The sequence below is a fragment of the Hyaena hyaena genome, unplaced genomic scaffold (genome assembly GCF_003009895.1).
Source record: "Hyaena hyaena isolate Hyena2069 unplaced genomic scaffold, ASM300989v1 scaffold_360, whole genome shotgun sequence".
Taxonomy (NCBI): Eukaryota; Metazoa; Chordata; class Mammalia; order Carnivora; family Hyaenidae; genus Hyaena; species Hyaena hyaena.
This window is the reverse complement of record NW_024080993.1, coordinates 799385-816547: the sequence shown is the minus strand read 5'-3', so window position 1 is coordinate 816547 and position 17163 is coordinate 799385. Positions and strand designations below refer to the sequence as shown.

Below are 17163 nucleotides of genomic sequence, written 5' to 3'. Positions count from 1 at the left end.
TATTTTAAGACATAATCTACAGAGAGAATCAAAAGCTAAAGGTGCAGAAATATGCCGCCAATACAATAGGAAACAAATTAATCCATATTTTTGCTTGAGTAGATAGCAACAACTTTAAACATAAAAAACACCCTAAAATACTCCTGCGAGTTAAAAGGAACTTCCTCAACCTAATGACACTAATTCAATAATTTCAATCTAATTTGCTATGTTGAGGTTTTGTTTTTCAAAGACAAATGATTTGACTAAAAGCACGGCTAATTTAAATTAAAAGGGGATTTTTTTTGGCAGAGTCCAAACATGAGACATTAAAGTTTATAAAAGCAAATACTTATTTTTCTGTTAATATTAACTCCAAGTTAGAGCATCTCCTGTATGAGAGGAAATGGAAGTAAATACACAATGATGAAAATATCACTCTTAAAGTCACATAAATTAGCTTGTGATGCTTTAATATGCAGCAGTTAAAAAAGTCCATATCACTGACACATTACCATTTATCCTTTATTAAACCAGTCATAAAACTTCCCACATATATCATTCAAAGGCTTATGCCAAGAGTAACATTTAGATAATGCTGTAGTAATTTAAAATAATTTAGTTTTCTTTCAGCTGACAATATTCCAAATCATAGATGGTATCTCCAATTTAAATATAACAGGGAATGTAATATAAATTCACCTTATGAAAATCTACTTCTGATAAACCTGTATGATCACTTTTCCCATTTTTGCCCACATTCATCAATACTTTCTCTTTAAGATAGTGTGTTGGCAAAAGAATATTCTGGAAGTTTTCACCTAAATCAGCATTTCCCCGTGTTTCATATTCCACTGCTTTAAGATGTTGAATATTGTTCCATGAAAAAGTAAACTTCATACAGTTCTTTTTTTGGCGGTGGTGGTGTTCTAAAAGTAAATTTAATGTCCTCCCGCTGGAAAATTTCTGCCATGTTTATATCCCATTTACTGTGAGATAAGCTGCCTTTGAAAAAGAGCCTGCTATACTTGAGGATGCCAGGAAATCATATGACAGCTGACCTGGTAGGCAAAAGCATTATATTAGATCTACACGTGGAAACGTATCAGCTCTTACTAACTAATCATTGTATTGGTCTCTGACATTCATTCAGTGATAGATGATCTGTCTTCTAACTTGTCTTCCATTTCAACATATCTCTGTGATGATTCAATGATTATTGCGTATTAAAAATTTATCCTACATAAGATCATTAGTCGAAGCCAAGTAGACATTAATCCTTATGAGTTCGTACTGCTACTACATCAGTACAGGACGAATTTTAAAGTCTTTTTTTCTTAGTTTATTTATTATGAGATAGAGAGAGAGCACAAGCAGGTGAGGGACAGAGAGGAGAGACAGACTCCCAAGCAGGCTCCACGTCAACAACACAGATCCAGAGAAGCGGCTTGAACCCACAAACCACAAGAGCCAATATCAAGAGCTGGATGCTTAACCAAGTGAGCCCCCCAGGTGCCCCAAATTTTAAATTAAAGTCTTTTTAATGACCAACCTTCCAAAAGTTGCATTCTAATGGGAGAAGACATGAAAATAAACTTGCAAACCAATAAGCAAAGGAGATGATTTCCAGTTCTCTTAAGTGTTGTGAAGAAAATAAAAGAGTAATTCTTAGGTGAGAACCCGAGAGGATCAGCTTTAGTAAAATGACTAGAGAGATAGAGACATAGCCAAATTGGCCACCACCTAATAAACCACCGAGAGAAGATGTAGGTGAGAGAAGACAGGAAGAAGTTGAACTTTTTTCTTGGTGTCATTGCTAGGGTTCTAAGCAAAGGCAAGATATGAGAGGATTTAAAAAGAGATATCCAGCTGCTGTGGAGGCGAACTTCAAAGAAGCACAGGAAAGGCAGGGTGGCCGGCCAGCAGCTTGCTACAGAAATCTTGGTAAGAAGTGACAGGGGCTTCAATCAGCATCTTTGAAAGTAAAGATGATAAGAGATGGAAGGTTCAACCAAGATGAGGAGGTTCCATGTAATGTTTTAAAATATTATTAAAAATTTTTGGAATACCATATGTTAATATAAAAATATGTATCTAGGGGGCACATGGGTGGCTGTTAAGCACCCATTAGTTAAGCAGTCATTGGTTAAGCATCCGACTCTTGGTTTTGACTCAGGTCATGATTTCAAGGTTCACAAGTTTGAGCCCCGCATTGGGCTCTGTGCTGGTGGCATGGAGCCTGCTTGGGATTCTCTCTCTACCTCCCTCTCTCAAATACACAAACTTTTTAAAAAAATTTTTTAATGTTTATTTATTTTTGAGAGATATAGTACAAGTAGGGAAGGGACAGAGAGAGAGGGAGACCCAAATTCCCAAGCAGGCTCCAGGCTCTGAGCTGTCAGTACAGAGCCCAACGCAGGGCTTGAATCAATAAACCACGAGATCATGAAAGGACCCCAAGTCAGAGGCTTAACCAACTGATCCACCCAGGTGCCCCTAAAAAAACTTAAAAAAAAAAAGAAAAGAAATGTATGTCTAGGAATTCTACCTATGGTTCTGCATGTCACATTCTACAATTTTTAAGTCAATGCAAAAGACTTAAAGTGAACTAAAAAATAATTTAAAGTACCTTAAATAATGACCCAGATTATCAATCAGTGATAATCATTCATTTAGGGATGAATTCAATATCAAACACCCCAAAGCTGCCACTAGAGGTGGGCCTTTCTAGCACTGGGACCTTGGATAGAAGGTCATGGATATAGAAGTTTGTATCCCCATAAAATGTGTATGTTGAAGCCTTACTCCTCTAACATAATGGTATTTAAAGTTGAGGCTTTGGAGATAATTAGGGTTAGATTAGGTCATGAGATGATGTCCTCATAAAGGGATGAAGTATCTTCTAAGAAGAGGAAGACAGAAAGATGCATGCACCAAGGAAACACCATATGAAGGCACAGAAAGATGGCAGTCATTGGCAAGCCAGAAAGGCAGCTCTCACCAGGAACCAAATCAGCAGGCACCTCGATCTTAGACTCCCAGCCTCCAGAACTGTGAGAAATACATGTCTATTGTTTACGCCCCCCCCCCCCCCCCCCCCCCCCCCCCCAGTCCATAGTATTTTGCTATGGCAGCCTGAGATAAGACTATCTGGTATAATGTTTTCATTTAGTGAAGTCCTTTCACCACCACAAAAGACAAGCCACTGGACATTTTCCTGAACTTCTGCGGCTGAGGGAAACCTGGCGTGTCCTTACATTTGGGTTTAGTAATATTTATGCCACCCAGCATGGTACCCAATCATCTACTCAGTGCTACAGAGCAGCCTATAGATTCACTGTCAGAATGTTCTACCATTTCTCCTGGTGACCCACACACAGCTTCACAAATTCTGACATGACAATATTCTCTATACTAACATACATTGGCATATCACAGCACTCGAAATCCCACATTGCATCTATACTATTTAGCTTAATAAGCACGTACATTCTAGCTTCTGAATGTGATGATGGCAAACATTTCCACATGCCTACAGAGTCACCGCAGAGCATTGGGTACCACATGTGTCCACCAGGATGACCACCTGCCTTTACTGTCCTTCTCAGTGCCTTATAATGGATGTGGAAGCACCCCTACCTAGTCCAAAGGCCTAATCACATCTGTCTTCAAAGATGCATGAGCGGCAAACACATAGGCTCTACTTACCTGAAAACTATGAAGCAGAAAATTTGAAATTACTCCTACAGTACACAGGCAGCCTTTTACTGTAAACCATGGGCATACATATTGAAAACCAATAAGGTACAACAAACAGGAAACAGAATTATCCCTCAAAGTCCACAAAGCCATTCATTCTAAAAAGTAAGAAGAAAAGAAAGCAAGGGCACCAAAAGCAGCTGTGTAAGCATAAAGGACAGTGAGAGAAACCGAAAATAACTCTAAGTTCAACAGCATCTTCTTTGGGTCAGAGCTAAAAAACAAAAACAAACAAACAAAAAAAAACCCCACTCATCTGGCCACCAAATTCTAAATCTGTCACATCTCAATTAGCTCAAACGATGAATGACTGCAAGGAACAGCATGTATATTCAAACTCAGGTGTAATATCACCTAAGGAGCTTCTGAGAATAAGCAAAATTGACAAAATCTACTATTGGTCCAAAAATCTGTTACACTGCTTTCAAAATTCTCATCCTCAATGTTCAAAAGATGAAACATGGGGAAACACTCTGCGATGACGAACATGCTATACGACTCAAAGGAATAAATCTGCTTGTATTTCCCCCCACACCCTGTTCAACTGAGAGGGCACTTTACCAGGTTATCACCCCACTCTCCTACTTGTGAACCTGGAGGTATATTTAACCGCTGATATAAAATGCATAATTTGACAAGCCGCCAGGAAGCCACATAAAACTCAGATTTTTACTCTGTGCAAATGCAAAGTATTTATGTTTCATATGGAAAGATCTCGAGTCCTGGTCACAATTATATAATGCGTTTTCACAGACCTGGCACTCTGAAGGCAAGGAAGGTTTCGGATTTCAGAGAAGAGACAGGAAACAAGGCGTGCTCAGGAGTGGCATGCACAGAGTGAAATCCAAGTCTGAACAGAACAGATGCAGTCAGTCTTCAACTAGAGAAATCGGCTAAACCACTGGGGGGGTGTGGGGGGGAGGTTATCTGGCCCTGGAGTAGCATGTTATTTGCTACTTTGTTTAACATATAATGTATGTCACTTGCTACTCTGTATAACATATAAGGTTTAAGTATAGCTTCTTCAAACCTTATGCTTACTTAGCCAGGTTTGTTGACTGAATGGATTAGGCCATGAACAACTGACCAGCCCAACAAAAGCTCTGTTGTCAAAAACTAGTTTAAGCTTCCTCTTCCCTCTTGCTTCTTAAAAGGTCCAAACTTCTTCTCAGGTGTTACTAACCCTCCACCCCTCTGTCAGAAGTCACCAGAACACAGTCTTCTGTCTCCACAGTTTGCATTTGCAGATGAAAGATATCACCTGAGGGTCAAGGTCCCCTAACTGTCCACTTGCCCCTTATTCTCTTATACCCTGTTTTTTTCTGGGGTTCACATGTACAAGCTAAGAGCAAACCCTGAACTTCTCAACCACTACAGTGAGAAGTACAGGGTCACTGTAGAATTTATCACACAACCTGCCTGAAGCTAAATTAAAAAAAAAAAAAATAGAACTGTCTCTGAAATTGCTAGAAGCCCAAGCAAAACCATGATTGATTAGCATCTCCCCTTGAGTGCCTAAACCTTTACTGCTAAGTAACATATGCAGTGAGGGGATATGAACTTCCCTTCTCTACTTCCTTCAAAAGTTTTGAGACTATGGAACAAATTAAAGTGTGTTTTTTTTTTATATATAACTTTACACATGATTTCTTCCTATTGGTAGCCTACAGTTAGAGTGATAAGAATTCTCTGAAATGTTGTTCAAAGTATTTAAGGAAATATGCTCAAAAAATGGAAGCCAGCTACAGTTCACACTTCTAAAACTGTCCTGATAAAGCCTTCTAGGCGCCAGACTCAGCAGCCCACCAGGAGAAAAATAATATTCCGGGGACATTTCTACAGACTTCAATCCCTGAGGAACAAGAGGGCTTCATTTTTACTCCTCTTTTAAGCAGGACATATCTGTATAAAAAGAAAAAAAATAGAACTCTTTTTTGAGCCTATTTGGTGTGACATAATTTTTGAAGTGGTATAAAGAAACAACAGGAATTATTTCCAATGGTGGATAAAGGGCGATTCTTCCTCTAAGTGATACCCAATGGCTTGGAATGTCACAGAATCTTGATAACCATTAGGGGACTGAGCATTTCATAACCATGTTCATAATGGAGGTCAGAGATTTCATTTTACAGACAAGAAAATCTTTTGACTTCAAGTCATCAAAGAAAACAAACACACACACACACACACAAAACAAAAAAAAAAACCATAGAAAACAAAAAACATCTGCTTTTGAAGCACATCAAAAATTTCAGGGAATATATTTTATACTTAGATGCTTATTTTGATAGCATTTCCCAAAGCATTTTCACATTTATTATAATATCACATTCACAAAAAAATACTGTTAAGTATTGACCCTCATAAGCAAAGGACAAAATAAGCCCAGATGCAAGGTCATAAGAGAGACCAAAAATGATTTCATGATATGGATCCTCAAATTCATAATCCTAATTCCGCATTCCCTCCAGAATGCCACAGTGCCCAGTACCCAAAACGCATGGAGAGCAACCAAACTGACCCTAGCTGATGAACCAGTTTTAACAATGAAAACAAGGGGCGCTTGGGTGGCTTAGTCGGTTAAGCGTCCGACTTTCGCTCAGGTCATGATCTCGTGGTTCGTGGGTTCGAGCCCTGCGTCGGGCTCTGTGCTGACTGCCAGCTCAGAGCCTGGAGCCTGTTTCAGTCTGTGACTCCCTCTCTCTCTGACCCTCCCCTGCTCACGCTGTCTCTCTCTCTCCTAGAAATAAATAAAACATTAAAAAAAAAAAAACAATGAAAAGAATGTATGCACAGCAATGATTAACTGAGTGTCTACTATATGTCAATTATTATCCTAGGATTCGAGAATCAATGATAAAAAGGCAGATTACTAGTGCAGAGTGGGTGTGGAGAGAAGCAAGGGCCCTATATGACCAGAAAGGTGCATGTGCTTACTAGAGGGTACACATATGATATAGATATGATACGTATCTATATTATCTGTGAAATAGAAAATCATTTTTACATATATGATATGACAGGGAAATATCTATATGGATCCATATTATCTGTGAAATAGAAAATCATATATTTGCCTAAGAATGTCACCCTTACTCTTCAGAAAGAGCTTGGAACACTCCTTCAGCGAGGCCACGGAGACAGTATGACAACAGCACACACACAGACCTTTCACCTGTGAGCCCCAGACTGTGGCAAACACCTGGCCCGTTACACAGAGGTCCCTAAGTCTGTGCAGGTGTATAACTATGCTTCCTGTGGAACAAGCAAAAGCCAGAATTAGAGGAAAAGACGTGTCATCTTTATTATTTACAGCAGAGGGGCACCTACGTGGCTCACTCCGTGTAGCGTCTGACTCTTGATTTTAGCTCAGGTCATGATCTCTCAGTTCGTGAGTTCAAGCCCCGCATCAGGCTCTGCAATAGCAATGCAGCGCCTGCTTGGGATTCTCTCTCCTTCTCTCTGTGCCCCTACTCTGCTTATGCTCTCTCGTTCTCTCTCAACATAAGGAAATAAACCTAATAAATTTTTAAATAAAAAAAAAAAGAACAGTAGAAATAGCTAAGGCATTTGAGACTCACAAAATACTAGATTCTCTGCTATGCATGTGAGGTCCATACTCTCTTAATTTGCCTTCACAACAGCATGAAAACACAGGAATTATCCTCCTTCTACCAACAGTGACACTCAGTAGTAACTTATCCACTGGCTAATAGAAAAATGGAGGGGTGCCTGGGTGCCTCAATTGGTTGAGCGTCTGACTTCGGCTCAGGTCATGACCCTGCAGTTCATGAGTTCAAGCACCACATGGGGCTCTGGGCTGACAGCTCAGAGCCTGGAGCCTGCTTCCAACTCTGTGTCTCCCTTTCTCTCTCTGCCCCTCCTCCTGCTCATGCTATGTCTCTGTCTCTCTCTCTCAAAAATAAACAAACATAAATAAAGAAAAATGGAAGAGCTAAGATATGAACTCAGTCAAGTCAGGATACAACTATTAAGTGCTCCCTCCACCATTTGCTCCATTACCATACTTACTGCTGGGACACACAAAGTCAGGAAGCAACAGCAGGCTCCCTTAAAGAGCAACTCCCTCTCCCCAAGCAAAAGGAATACATTTAACTATAAGTTTTAGAATTATGCTTTAAAAACAAGAATAAAATGAGGAACAAACTGATAAAACATGGCAAAGTGTAATATAACTACTACAGACAAGTAATACAAATCAAAGAGAAATGAGGTAAATAAACCATTTGAGAAATGTGCAAAATATACAAAAAGACAATTTACAAAAAAATTAGGACAGCCTCATATACATATGTAATATTTAACCTCAGCCATATTCACAGAGAGGCAAATTAAATCACAAGAAAACACAATTTCCCCCTAATTGGATTTGCTGTGTGTGTGTGTGTGTGTGTATTTTTTTTTTTTATTATACCCAGTTGTTGAAATCATGGAGAAATTGGCACACTCCTGTCTCACTGAAGGAAATGTAAATTACATAACCTTTCTGGAGGGCAAATTGACAACATCTATCAACAGCCTTGAAAGCATCCGGTTCTCAGAAGTAATCTACAGAAAATAGCCTGATGAAAACTATGTAGCTTTAATCACAGCATCACATATGCCTCCGAAAAATGAAAATGCCGTCAATCTCCCAAAATAGGAAGTTATTTAAGTAAATGATGTTACATAAAGGTGTGGAAAACAGACACTAAAAATGAATACAAACTATATGAAAAAAAATGGCTTTATGTGTTAAAAAGTAACAAAACAGAATATGAGGAATCTTCTAAATTTAAAAATGTACATGGATTTGCATTCTGCTAAAAATAGAGTCATTTCTGTGGCTTGAGATCATGCATGAACTTTAGTTTACTTGCTTCACTCCTATATTTTCAAGTTTTTTTTTAATGTTTTATTTATTTCTAGGAGAGAGAGAGAGAAACAGCGTGAGCAGGGGAGGGTCAGAGAGAGAGGGAGTCACAGACTGAAACCGGCTCCAGGCTCTGAGCTGGCAGTCAGCCACAGAGCCCAACGCAGGTCTCAAACCCACGAACCGCGAGATCATGACCTAAGCAAAAGTCGGACGCTTAACCGACTAAGCCACCCAGGCACCCCTATATTTTCAAGTTTTTAATGATTCCACATTAGTTTTGAAAACAAAAAATAATAAAACATTATTCAAAAAAGAGAAAAATATTTCACTCATATGCTACACAGCTCTCAAGAAGAATCAATTTGATAAACTTACTCAAAACATTTCTTACCTTTAAAAACAGGAAATCTACTGGCAGCACTGAACAGAATATACATAATATATACTCAATGAAGGATGTGCCTTGTTGATTTCAGTCAGGCATTCAGCTAATTAATGAAATTTATCCCAAAGCAAAAACATAATATTCTTTTCAAATTTGAAAACATAATTTTGTTCTGTGTAATGATGTAATATAAAACAAACTATTATGTATTTGGTGGAAACACAGTATACAAAGAACGAAGTTCTTGAAACCTGTCATAAACACTGTATTCTTGTGTTTGTATGGATGTGTGTATGGGTATGTGTGCTGGGTATCATATTCAATATAGTTTCCTGCTTCTTAACCTTCTTCTCTATCTCTAAGAAGAGATAACTCTTAACTGTATAGTGTTCCTTTGGGTAGAGGTGCCATAATACATTTGTGCCTCTACAGTGCATTTAATATTATTACTCTTCTCCAGCCCAATTCAGGCCAAAGAGTCTGATCCACACACTACAAGCCCCAAGCTTCCTGCACCACCTTCTATGACTTGGGTAAATGTGACATGATTTCTACTGTCTCTGAGACTCTTCAGATGATGCCCATTTCACCTTTCTGCCTTTCTGGAGATCTTCTTCCCCACCTCCTTATCCAGTTGTGGGGAGGGGGCCACCAGAGTCACCAGTGAGGACTGTGTTAAAGACAATTGGCTTTTTTTGTATTTGGGAGACTTGGTTTGCTGCCTAAGAAGTTGCTCTTCTTGGGAAAAAAATTATTGCATTACTGAAGGTAATGACTGCTAGGTAACTCTAATGTTTGAAAGTCCAAACAAACTATTTGAGAGAGAAGAATAAAATTTATTGTAAGAAGTGAGCTTTTTTAAGGTTAGTAGTCATGTTCAGAGTCAAATAAAGCATCACATTTCCTTAGAAATTCACTTTTTTCTTCTTTCTTGATGGTGTCCATTATTGCTCCTATTAAAAGCTAAAACATTAAATGCCAGCCAAATTCTAATTATCTACACTGAGGTAGAAAGTGCTGTAAATAACAGCTTGCATGGATCATTATTTATATGTGGTTTGGGAAGTCAGATTTTGACACTGTCCCTTTTATGCCCAATGCTCACCATTTACAAGGCCATCCAATTATTGGCAGTCAAAGTCTAACATGGAGAGTAGGGAAGAAACACTGAGAATGAGTTATTTTAAAGTAGGCAATGCATAAATCAGCTGAGTTTCATGGACCATACTCTCTATAAAGCAGCCGGGGCATTAGACACTCCTCTGATAATTCCAGATATAGTGTCAAAATACCATAAAATATTTAAAGAGCTCAACTTCTAAGTAAAACACCATGGAAGCTATTATGGTCCAGAATTCTGCAACCAGAATTCTTTATAAACCATGTCAGTGAGAAATACTTCTCTCCTACTTCTGATATTTCCTTCCAGGTAAAGGGAACTTAATTCATGTGACACTCTGGCCTCTCTCCAGACCTTCACTTTCTCTGTTTCTGAAAAAAAATAAAGGAAGCAGCTTGGCTAGTTCCTTCCTTCTTCCTCTAAAGAACTCCCTGCCTGCAGAGAGTCAAGGCTAGGCTCTAGGGCTCAGAGACAGCTCTGTCCCTGCAGGGAGGGAGGAGCGGGGAAGGCCAAGGTCCTGGGATGTCGTTTGGCATCACATCAAACTACATCTAATCAAACCTTATCATTTCACCCATGCTGGCTACTCCTTTACTTCTTTTTCTTTCAAAATATCAACTTTTTCAGAAACTGTAAGGGTGCCGGAATGGTATTTATTGGGTTTCTTAAAGACCCCAGCAATCCACATTTTAGCACATTTTATAATTTAAGGTCAATGTGTAGCTTTTTGTGATTTATGATGTTGCACATTTAAATGAAAAAAATATTACAGTGAGCATTGTAAGATTATTTAAAACCTCCAAAACCGAAAGAACAACCTAAATAAAACATGTATATAAAATGTATTTTTCTTAATATATACCTATTGGATCAACTTTCTAATGACAGTTGTGGTATTCACATCTATTAAGCCAAAAAAGAAAATGGTCTTAATGAGAAAACTTAGCCCTTACCGATGCAGGATAAATATATTAGCTAATTTCCATGGTAGAATTAAATTCTATCTATTCTTCATCATCTAATGTTACAAATTAAATATCCCCTTTAATAATCCATTCTGCATCATGCAAAATTTGCAGAAATTTTGACACTTAAATCTATTTAACCAAACATAATTGGCTTACCGCTCACTCTGAACCAAAAAACAGAAAGGTCTTTTATTATAACATGTATTTTACTCTGGTAACATAATTGGCAGTTCCCACAACAAGACATAAATTTGAATATAAATAACCATATTTATTGTCAAAATGTTTTTCTGACTTCAGATAAATTAGTCTTCTGTTAAACAGGTCACATTGTGTAACAAATCCTAAGATATATCCAAGTGTTAGGACGGTAAAAATTATGTGGCTAAAAATCACAGTTCTCCCTTGCAGGGTCCCGTCCCCTGTAATCAACTCCTGAGGACCTGGGCACCTCACTGAAGGTACTGAGTTAGAATTACCCTTTATTGTCAAAAAGATACCACAACACACACTTTTATTTCAAAAACTTGATTTTAGAGGTGCCTGGGTAGTCCAGTCCGTTGAGCAACTGACTCTTGATTTCCAGGCAGGTTATGATCTCATTACCATGAGATTGAGCCCCAGATGGGGCTCAGTGCTGAACGTGGAATCTGCTTGGGATTCTCTCTCTCTCCCTCTGCCTCTCTCCCCTCTCTCCCTCTCTCTCTCCCTCAAGGTAAATAAATAAACTTAAAAAAAAAAAAAAACTTGATTTGAATGGAGAGATGGGGTGAGTGAGCCTTCTCCTTACATAATAAGTTTAGCTGTTTAAGGTTTGTTTATCTTTGTAACAATGATATTGTTATGGGATTCATGCCCTGTGGTTCCAAACAGAGCATGTGTTTAATATCTGACTTCACAGAAAGTGAGGTTGCGTTTCCTAAACTATGATATTCTTTGTATAATATGAACCTTTGTAGAAAATGTGATCTTACTCAGATGAATAATATAAACGCTAACAGAAACTATCAAAGTTTTATAATTTCTGACTCTGATTAGAATCTTTTTTATGAATAATAGGGCTGGGAGATACAATTTACTTCTCTTTTAGCTTAACTAATATATACTTTAATACTCGAAGGACTGGTATGTTGTAGACTGGAAAACTTGATATACTTTATACGCAAATCTACATGATAAAGTAATATTACAATTGGAATAGTGAGAGAATATAACCATTGAACAGCCTTTGTTAGACAGGGTGGTAGCCTATAGGACACATTTAATAATACAATAACGAAGCACAAGTACCCACCTTAATATGCAGATATATATCTCTTATGTTTATATGAATGCTCATAATTTACAAGCCACTTGTGCTCTTACTTACTTGATCCTGAAATCGATCTTTCCCGGTGTTCTATCCTGTTGTACCCATTTTTCAGCTGAAAAAACTGAGCTAAAGTCTGAGTATCTTATTAAGTGGCCAAGGACACAGCTAAGAAGAGACAGACTGGGACCCACCCAAAGCCAACACTCTCTCCACATCTCTGCACCAGCACAAAACAGAATCCCAAATAGCATTACACTATAGCATAAACATATCTCATGATTTTACACATGTATTTTATATATAATATATAGAACACACACACGTGTGTGTGTGTGTGTGTATTCATTGTAGATCAGAGCCCAACTTCTTCCTCTAGAAATGTATATCTGATATGAAATGAGAATTAAGGGAATAATAAGTTTCAATCAATGCAATTCATTTTACAGATAACTTTTGAGGAATCTCACCAAGGGATACACGTGACTATGTGTGTAAGATGGAAAGCTTCCAGGAGTACTATTTCACTTATTTAGCCATTATTTCCAATGTGTCAAAAACTAATTGATACAGAGTATAACTTCAATATCCTAATATAGCTAAGACATTTCCTACAACTCAATTCACCATGATAACGAGCTTGAGAGCACACCCAACAGCTATGTGAGCAAAAGATAAACAACTAGAAGTTTACAACTACACATTTTTGTTATGGGTCTTAACATTTTTACTGGACTAAAAGCACAGTATGATCAAATACTTCTGCGAGCTTCCTCTGTTAGAGGTACTGTTTGTGAATATAATTAGATTCATTAAACCCAACCAGGCAGTGTATTAATCAGTAGGCTAGAATGGCAGACAATGTGATAGAAACTATTTATCTATGACATGTTTAATATTTTACATTAATACAGAAAGCTGTTGCTTTGGCATATAATCAGATAAACGTGAGGCCAGCAACAAATAATGTGAACTGCTCCCACTCAAATTAACGTTTCACCCACACCCACATAACACTTCTCACAAAGCCATCCAAGTACCGAGAACACCTTTGGAATATGGATGATGAAAACCATCATGGAAGCCAACTGAAGAATCTGGCTTGACAATGTTCTTCTGACTAGTGAATCAGCCCACAAAGACCCACCGTACCACATCTTCGACGAAAGTGCTGGATTCAAAAATACGCCTGAATTCTCTTGGTATTTCCTGCTCTGAATGGTAATTCAGAGGTAACTCATTCTCTGTATGCGGTGCTCCAGTTTAAGTACTCTCAACTATGTGGCATCTTTCGAAAATAAAAATCTTTATTAAAAATAAAAACTTTCGGAAAGAGCAATGCTCACATCACCAAGTCTGCACTACAGAAGTAAAAATAATGTTCACACAGAGAAACATTAACAAATGGATGTTCAAATCATCTGCAGACAGTCATGAGAAAAAGAAGAAGGAGCATTTTTGGATGTTCAAAATGCAACAGTTCTAATTTTAGTTCAATTGTCTTGTTAACCAAATGCATTAGTCCATACCAAGTACACCTGACTTTATGGACAAGCAAATGACAACAAATTAGTGTAAATGAAGTTTTATTGTTTTCTTATATAAGGAAAGTCTGATGAAATGACTCTAGAGAACTCTCCAGCAACACTACATTGATGCATACTGTGTCAAAGAGAACTCTGATAAAGCACTGTGGAAAGGAGCAAGTTCTGTAATATTTTCAGGAAAGCACTGCATTTTCAATTATATGTCAAAAGTAATGTTATATTTGAGAATACGATACCTTCATTTTTAATTTTAAAGGTCATTATGAAAGTGACATTATCCTCAGAAATTATTTAACAAAACTATAAATTGCATTTTCCAACTAATTTCATTTGAAATTCATTTTCTCGCCAATGAACCATTTCACTGGGAGAAAGCCTTGGCTTGTGTTCCACTGTGGAAGATGTAAAGTTGATGGAAATATTGTAATTCGACAGTGCATGACTTTTATTACAAACAATGACAACATCAGTGACATCTATAATGATTAGGTTGTACAACTACACAAACATTCACCAAATGAAATAACTCCTTTCCACAAGACGATGATAATTTTATTAGCGCAACAACCTCATGTACTTACTACGACTGCCATTCGATCAGGTACTACCATTTTCAACCAACAGTATAACATAAAACTCACATATGCAGCACACGTAGTTTTACTCATGCTCATCGGCGCCTGTCTGCGTACACACATAGGCACAGAACAGTATTTGCTAGTCCTTTAAGAATCACGTTTAAAACTGAACAGCAGACTCCAAAGGAAAAGAAAAAAAAAGAAATGTCTCCCTCAGTTATTGGTTCTTTTTGGAAGAAATCTTATGTTAAAACAATGCCACGAGCACAATAGTGTGTTTGAAGTGCTCTTGGAAAGTTTTCTAAACATGTAGAAGGTGAAACTAACACGACACAGGTAAAGCTAATCACACCGCTGAGTTAACTCAAGCCTTACAGAGCTTCCTGCAACGCTGAGACGTGTTAGCTGTATAATTAAAGGCCTCCCAAATTTCACCATCTAACTCTAGATACAAGCATCTTCATTCAAGTCCTGAGATCCTGTGGCCCACAGAGCTGTAGGGATGCCACTGAACACTTCCCCCAAAAGCATGCAACATGGATTCTGCATGTGGCAAAGAGAATTTAGGGCAGCGTAAAAGCACCCAGTCCACGTCTGAGGATGCCCGCCCCTGTGTGTCATACGTCTCCTAGAACGAGCCCCTGAAATCATGCACAGGTTCATCCCTGTAATTCTCCATGAGTCATATCAAACACTTCATGGGATTTTAGAAGCGGTGCCGCTTGAAAGCCTTTTAATCCTGTGGGTGAATTACTAACTGCAAAGAGCTGAACAGGAGTACCGCCGGACGCTGAGCTCCTGATGGAAGGATGCACAATGCGAGAACTCCTGGGTAGTTGGACCACCTCCCTATTTTCATGGAAGTCGTTGCAGAAAATCGCAAGCGTCTTACACACTGGTCACATAGTTCCAAAAAGTGAAAAATCTAAGCACGCCAGGCCCACAGTACGCTCGTAAGATAGCCCTTTTCTAAACCAACATATTTGCCCGACAGCATTAGGCATGCATGTTAACAACACCTTTCAGGGCCGAAGCAAATCAGCTCAGTTCAGCCGAAGCGCCCAAGGGGACGAAACATCTCGGAACCACAACGCGCCCCTCTTTTCCTTTATTTGCACACCCTTCGCTACCCCTGCATGGACCAACGAAACACAACTTTGGGCATTCGGGAAGTGGCTGTCCTTTGTTGGAATCGCACACGCACACGCACACACCCCAAAAATCCCTGAGACTGCTTTCCTACCCACGACCAGGGAGGCTGCACCACCTCTCCGGCGACTTAATTCCGAACGCAGTCGCTCGAAGCAGCTGAGCAGCAATCGATGAGAACACACCACACGCCAGAATAAGGGGAAGGTCGGCGAACAAGAAACACAGCGTTGCCTTTCAGCCATTAATTAACCGATCTCCCCCCCCACCCCCCCAAATATCGCATCGCAATCTCGCACACATGCACAGCGTTCCAAACCTGGGTCTCAGGCGGCGCTTTCCAGAGCCTCGCTATCTATTGTCAGGACGCAGAAGCCCCCGAAACCTGTGAACCGAGCTGAAAAGGCTTCCTCTGAAACCGCTAAATATAGACCAAAGGGGCTCCGGGTCTGGCAAGCAGCGGGAGACGGAAGACACGGCCATGGACGCATATGACTAAGTATTTCCATTTTGTTCTAGCCAAACATCGTAATGACATTGAACATAAGGGCAAAAGACTAGAGGGAAGTCCTCCCCACCCCCACCCCGTCTTCTCCGTCTATTGGGGACGTCATGAAGGCAACGGGTAGTTCTCCAGGGTGGCGGGGAGCAGCCTTGTGGATGGTGCCCTACATACGCCTCCTCCGGGGGAGAGGGGCGGCGGGAGGGGAGCACGCACGAAGCCACTTGCTAACCGCTCCGAGAAAGCCACTAACCCTGGTCCCCACTCCAGGCACAGCCGTCTTCCGAAAGGGGACCGGGCGCGATCGCGGTCCTCCCCCGGCCGGGCGCGGAGGACCAATCCCCCGCCGGCGGCGAGGAGGAGGAGGAGGGGGGGGGGAGGACGGCGCCGAGCAGGAAGATGCGCCCGGCCCCGGCAGCCCGGCGAAAGCCACTCACCGAACGGCGCGGCGCCCGGCTGCTTCCTGGAGAACATGCACCCGCCAGCGGCGACGGCCCCTCAGTCCCGGGAAAGGCGTGCGCGCCGCCGCCCGGCTTTCAGGGCAAGGTCCTGACCTTGCCCAACTGCAGCATCTTCCGCTTTTGTTGTGTGAGCGCGGCCGCGGGACGGGCGAGGCTGGCGGGGAGCAGGGGCGAGCGCCGCGGGGGAGAGGCGGCTCCCGACGCGAGTGCGCGGCGCCCGGCCCGGCGGCGCCTCCGAGCGCGGCGAGCGCAGCGCCCCCTGCCCGGCTCCGCGGGCTGCGCGGGCTCCTCCAGGCTCCTCGGGGCTCCGGGCGCCGCCGCCGCCGCGCCCGCCGCTCCGCTCGGCCGGCTGCCGCCGCGGGCGCGAGCCTGGGGCCGCCGCGGCGCCCGGCGCCGTGCGCTCCCGTGTGCTGCGCCCCGCGCGCGGCCCGCGCCACCTGCGCCGCCGCCGCCGCCGCCGCCGCCGCCGCCGAGGGCGAGGCTCCTCCCGCGGCGCGCGGCAGCCTCAGCCTCCACCTAAGCCTCCGCGG

At 41.0% G+C, this 17163-nt stretch overlaps 1 protein-coding gene across 1 annotated transcript in view; it reads right to left on the bottom strand.

Annotated features, from left to right (window-relative positions):
* Window positions 1-16746, bottom strand: part of CTNND2 (catenin delta 2) — a 935777-nt gene extending 919031 nt beyond the window's left edge. The window contains exon 1 of the mRNA XM_039250112.1: window positions 16610-16746. Coding sequence (XP_039106043.1) covers window positions 16610-16646 — 37 coding nt within the window. The 5' untranslated portion in view covers window positions 16647-16746. The remainder of the gene's footprint in view (window positions 1-16609) is intronic.
* Window positions 16747-17163: the final 417 nt, after the last annotated feature.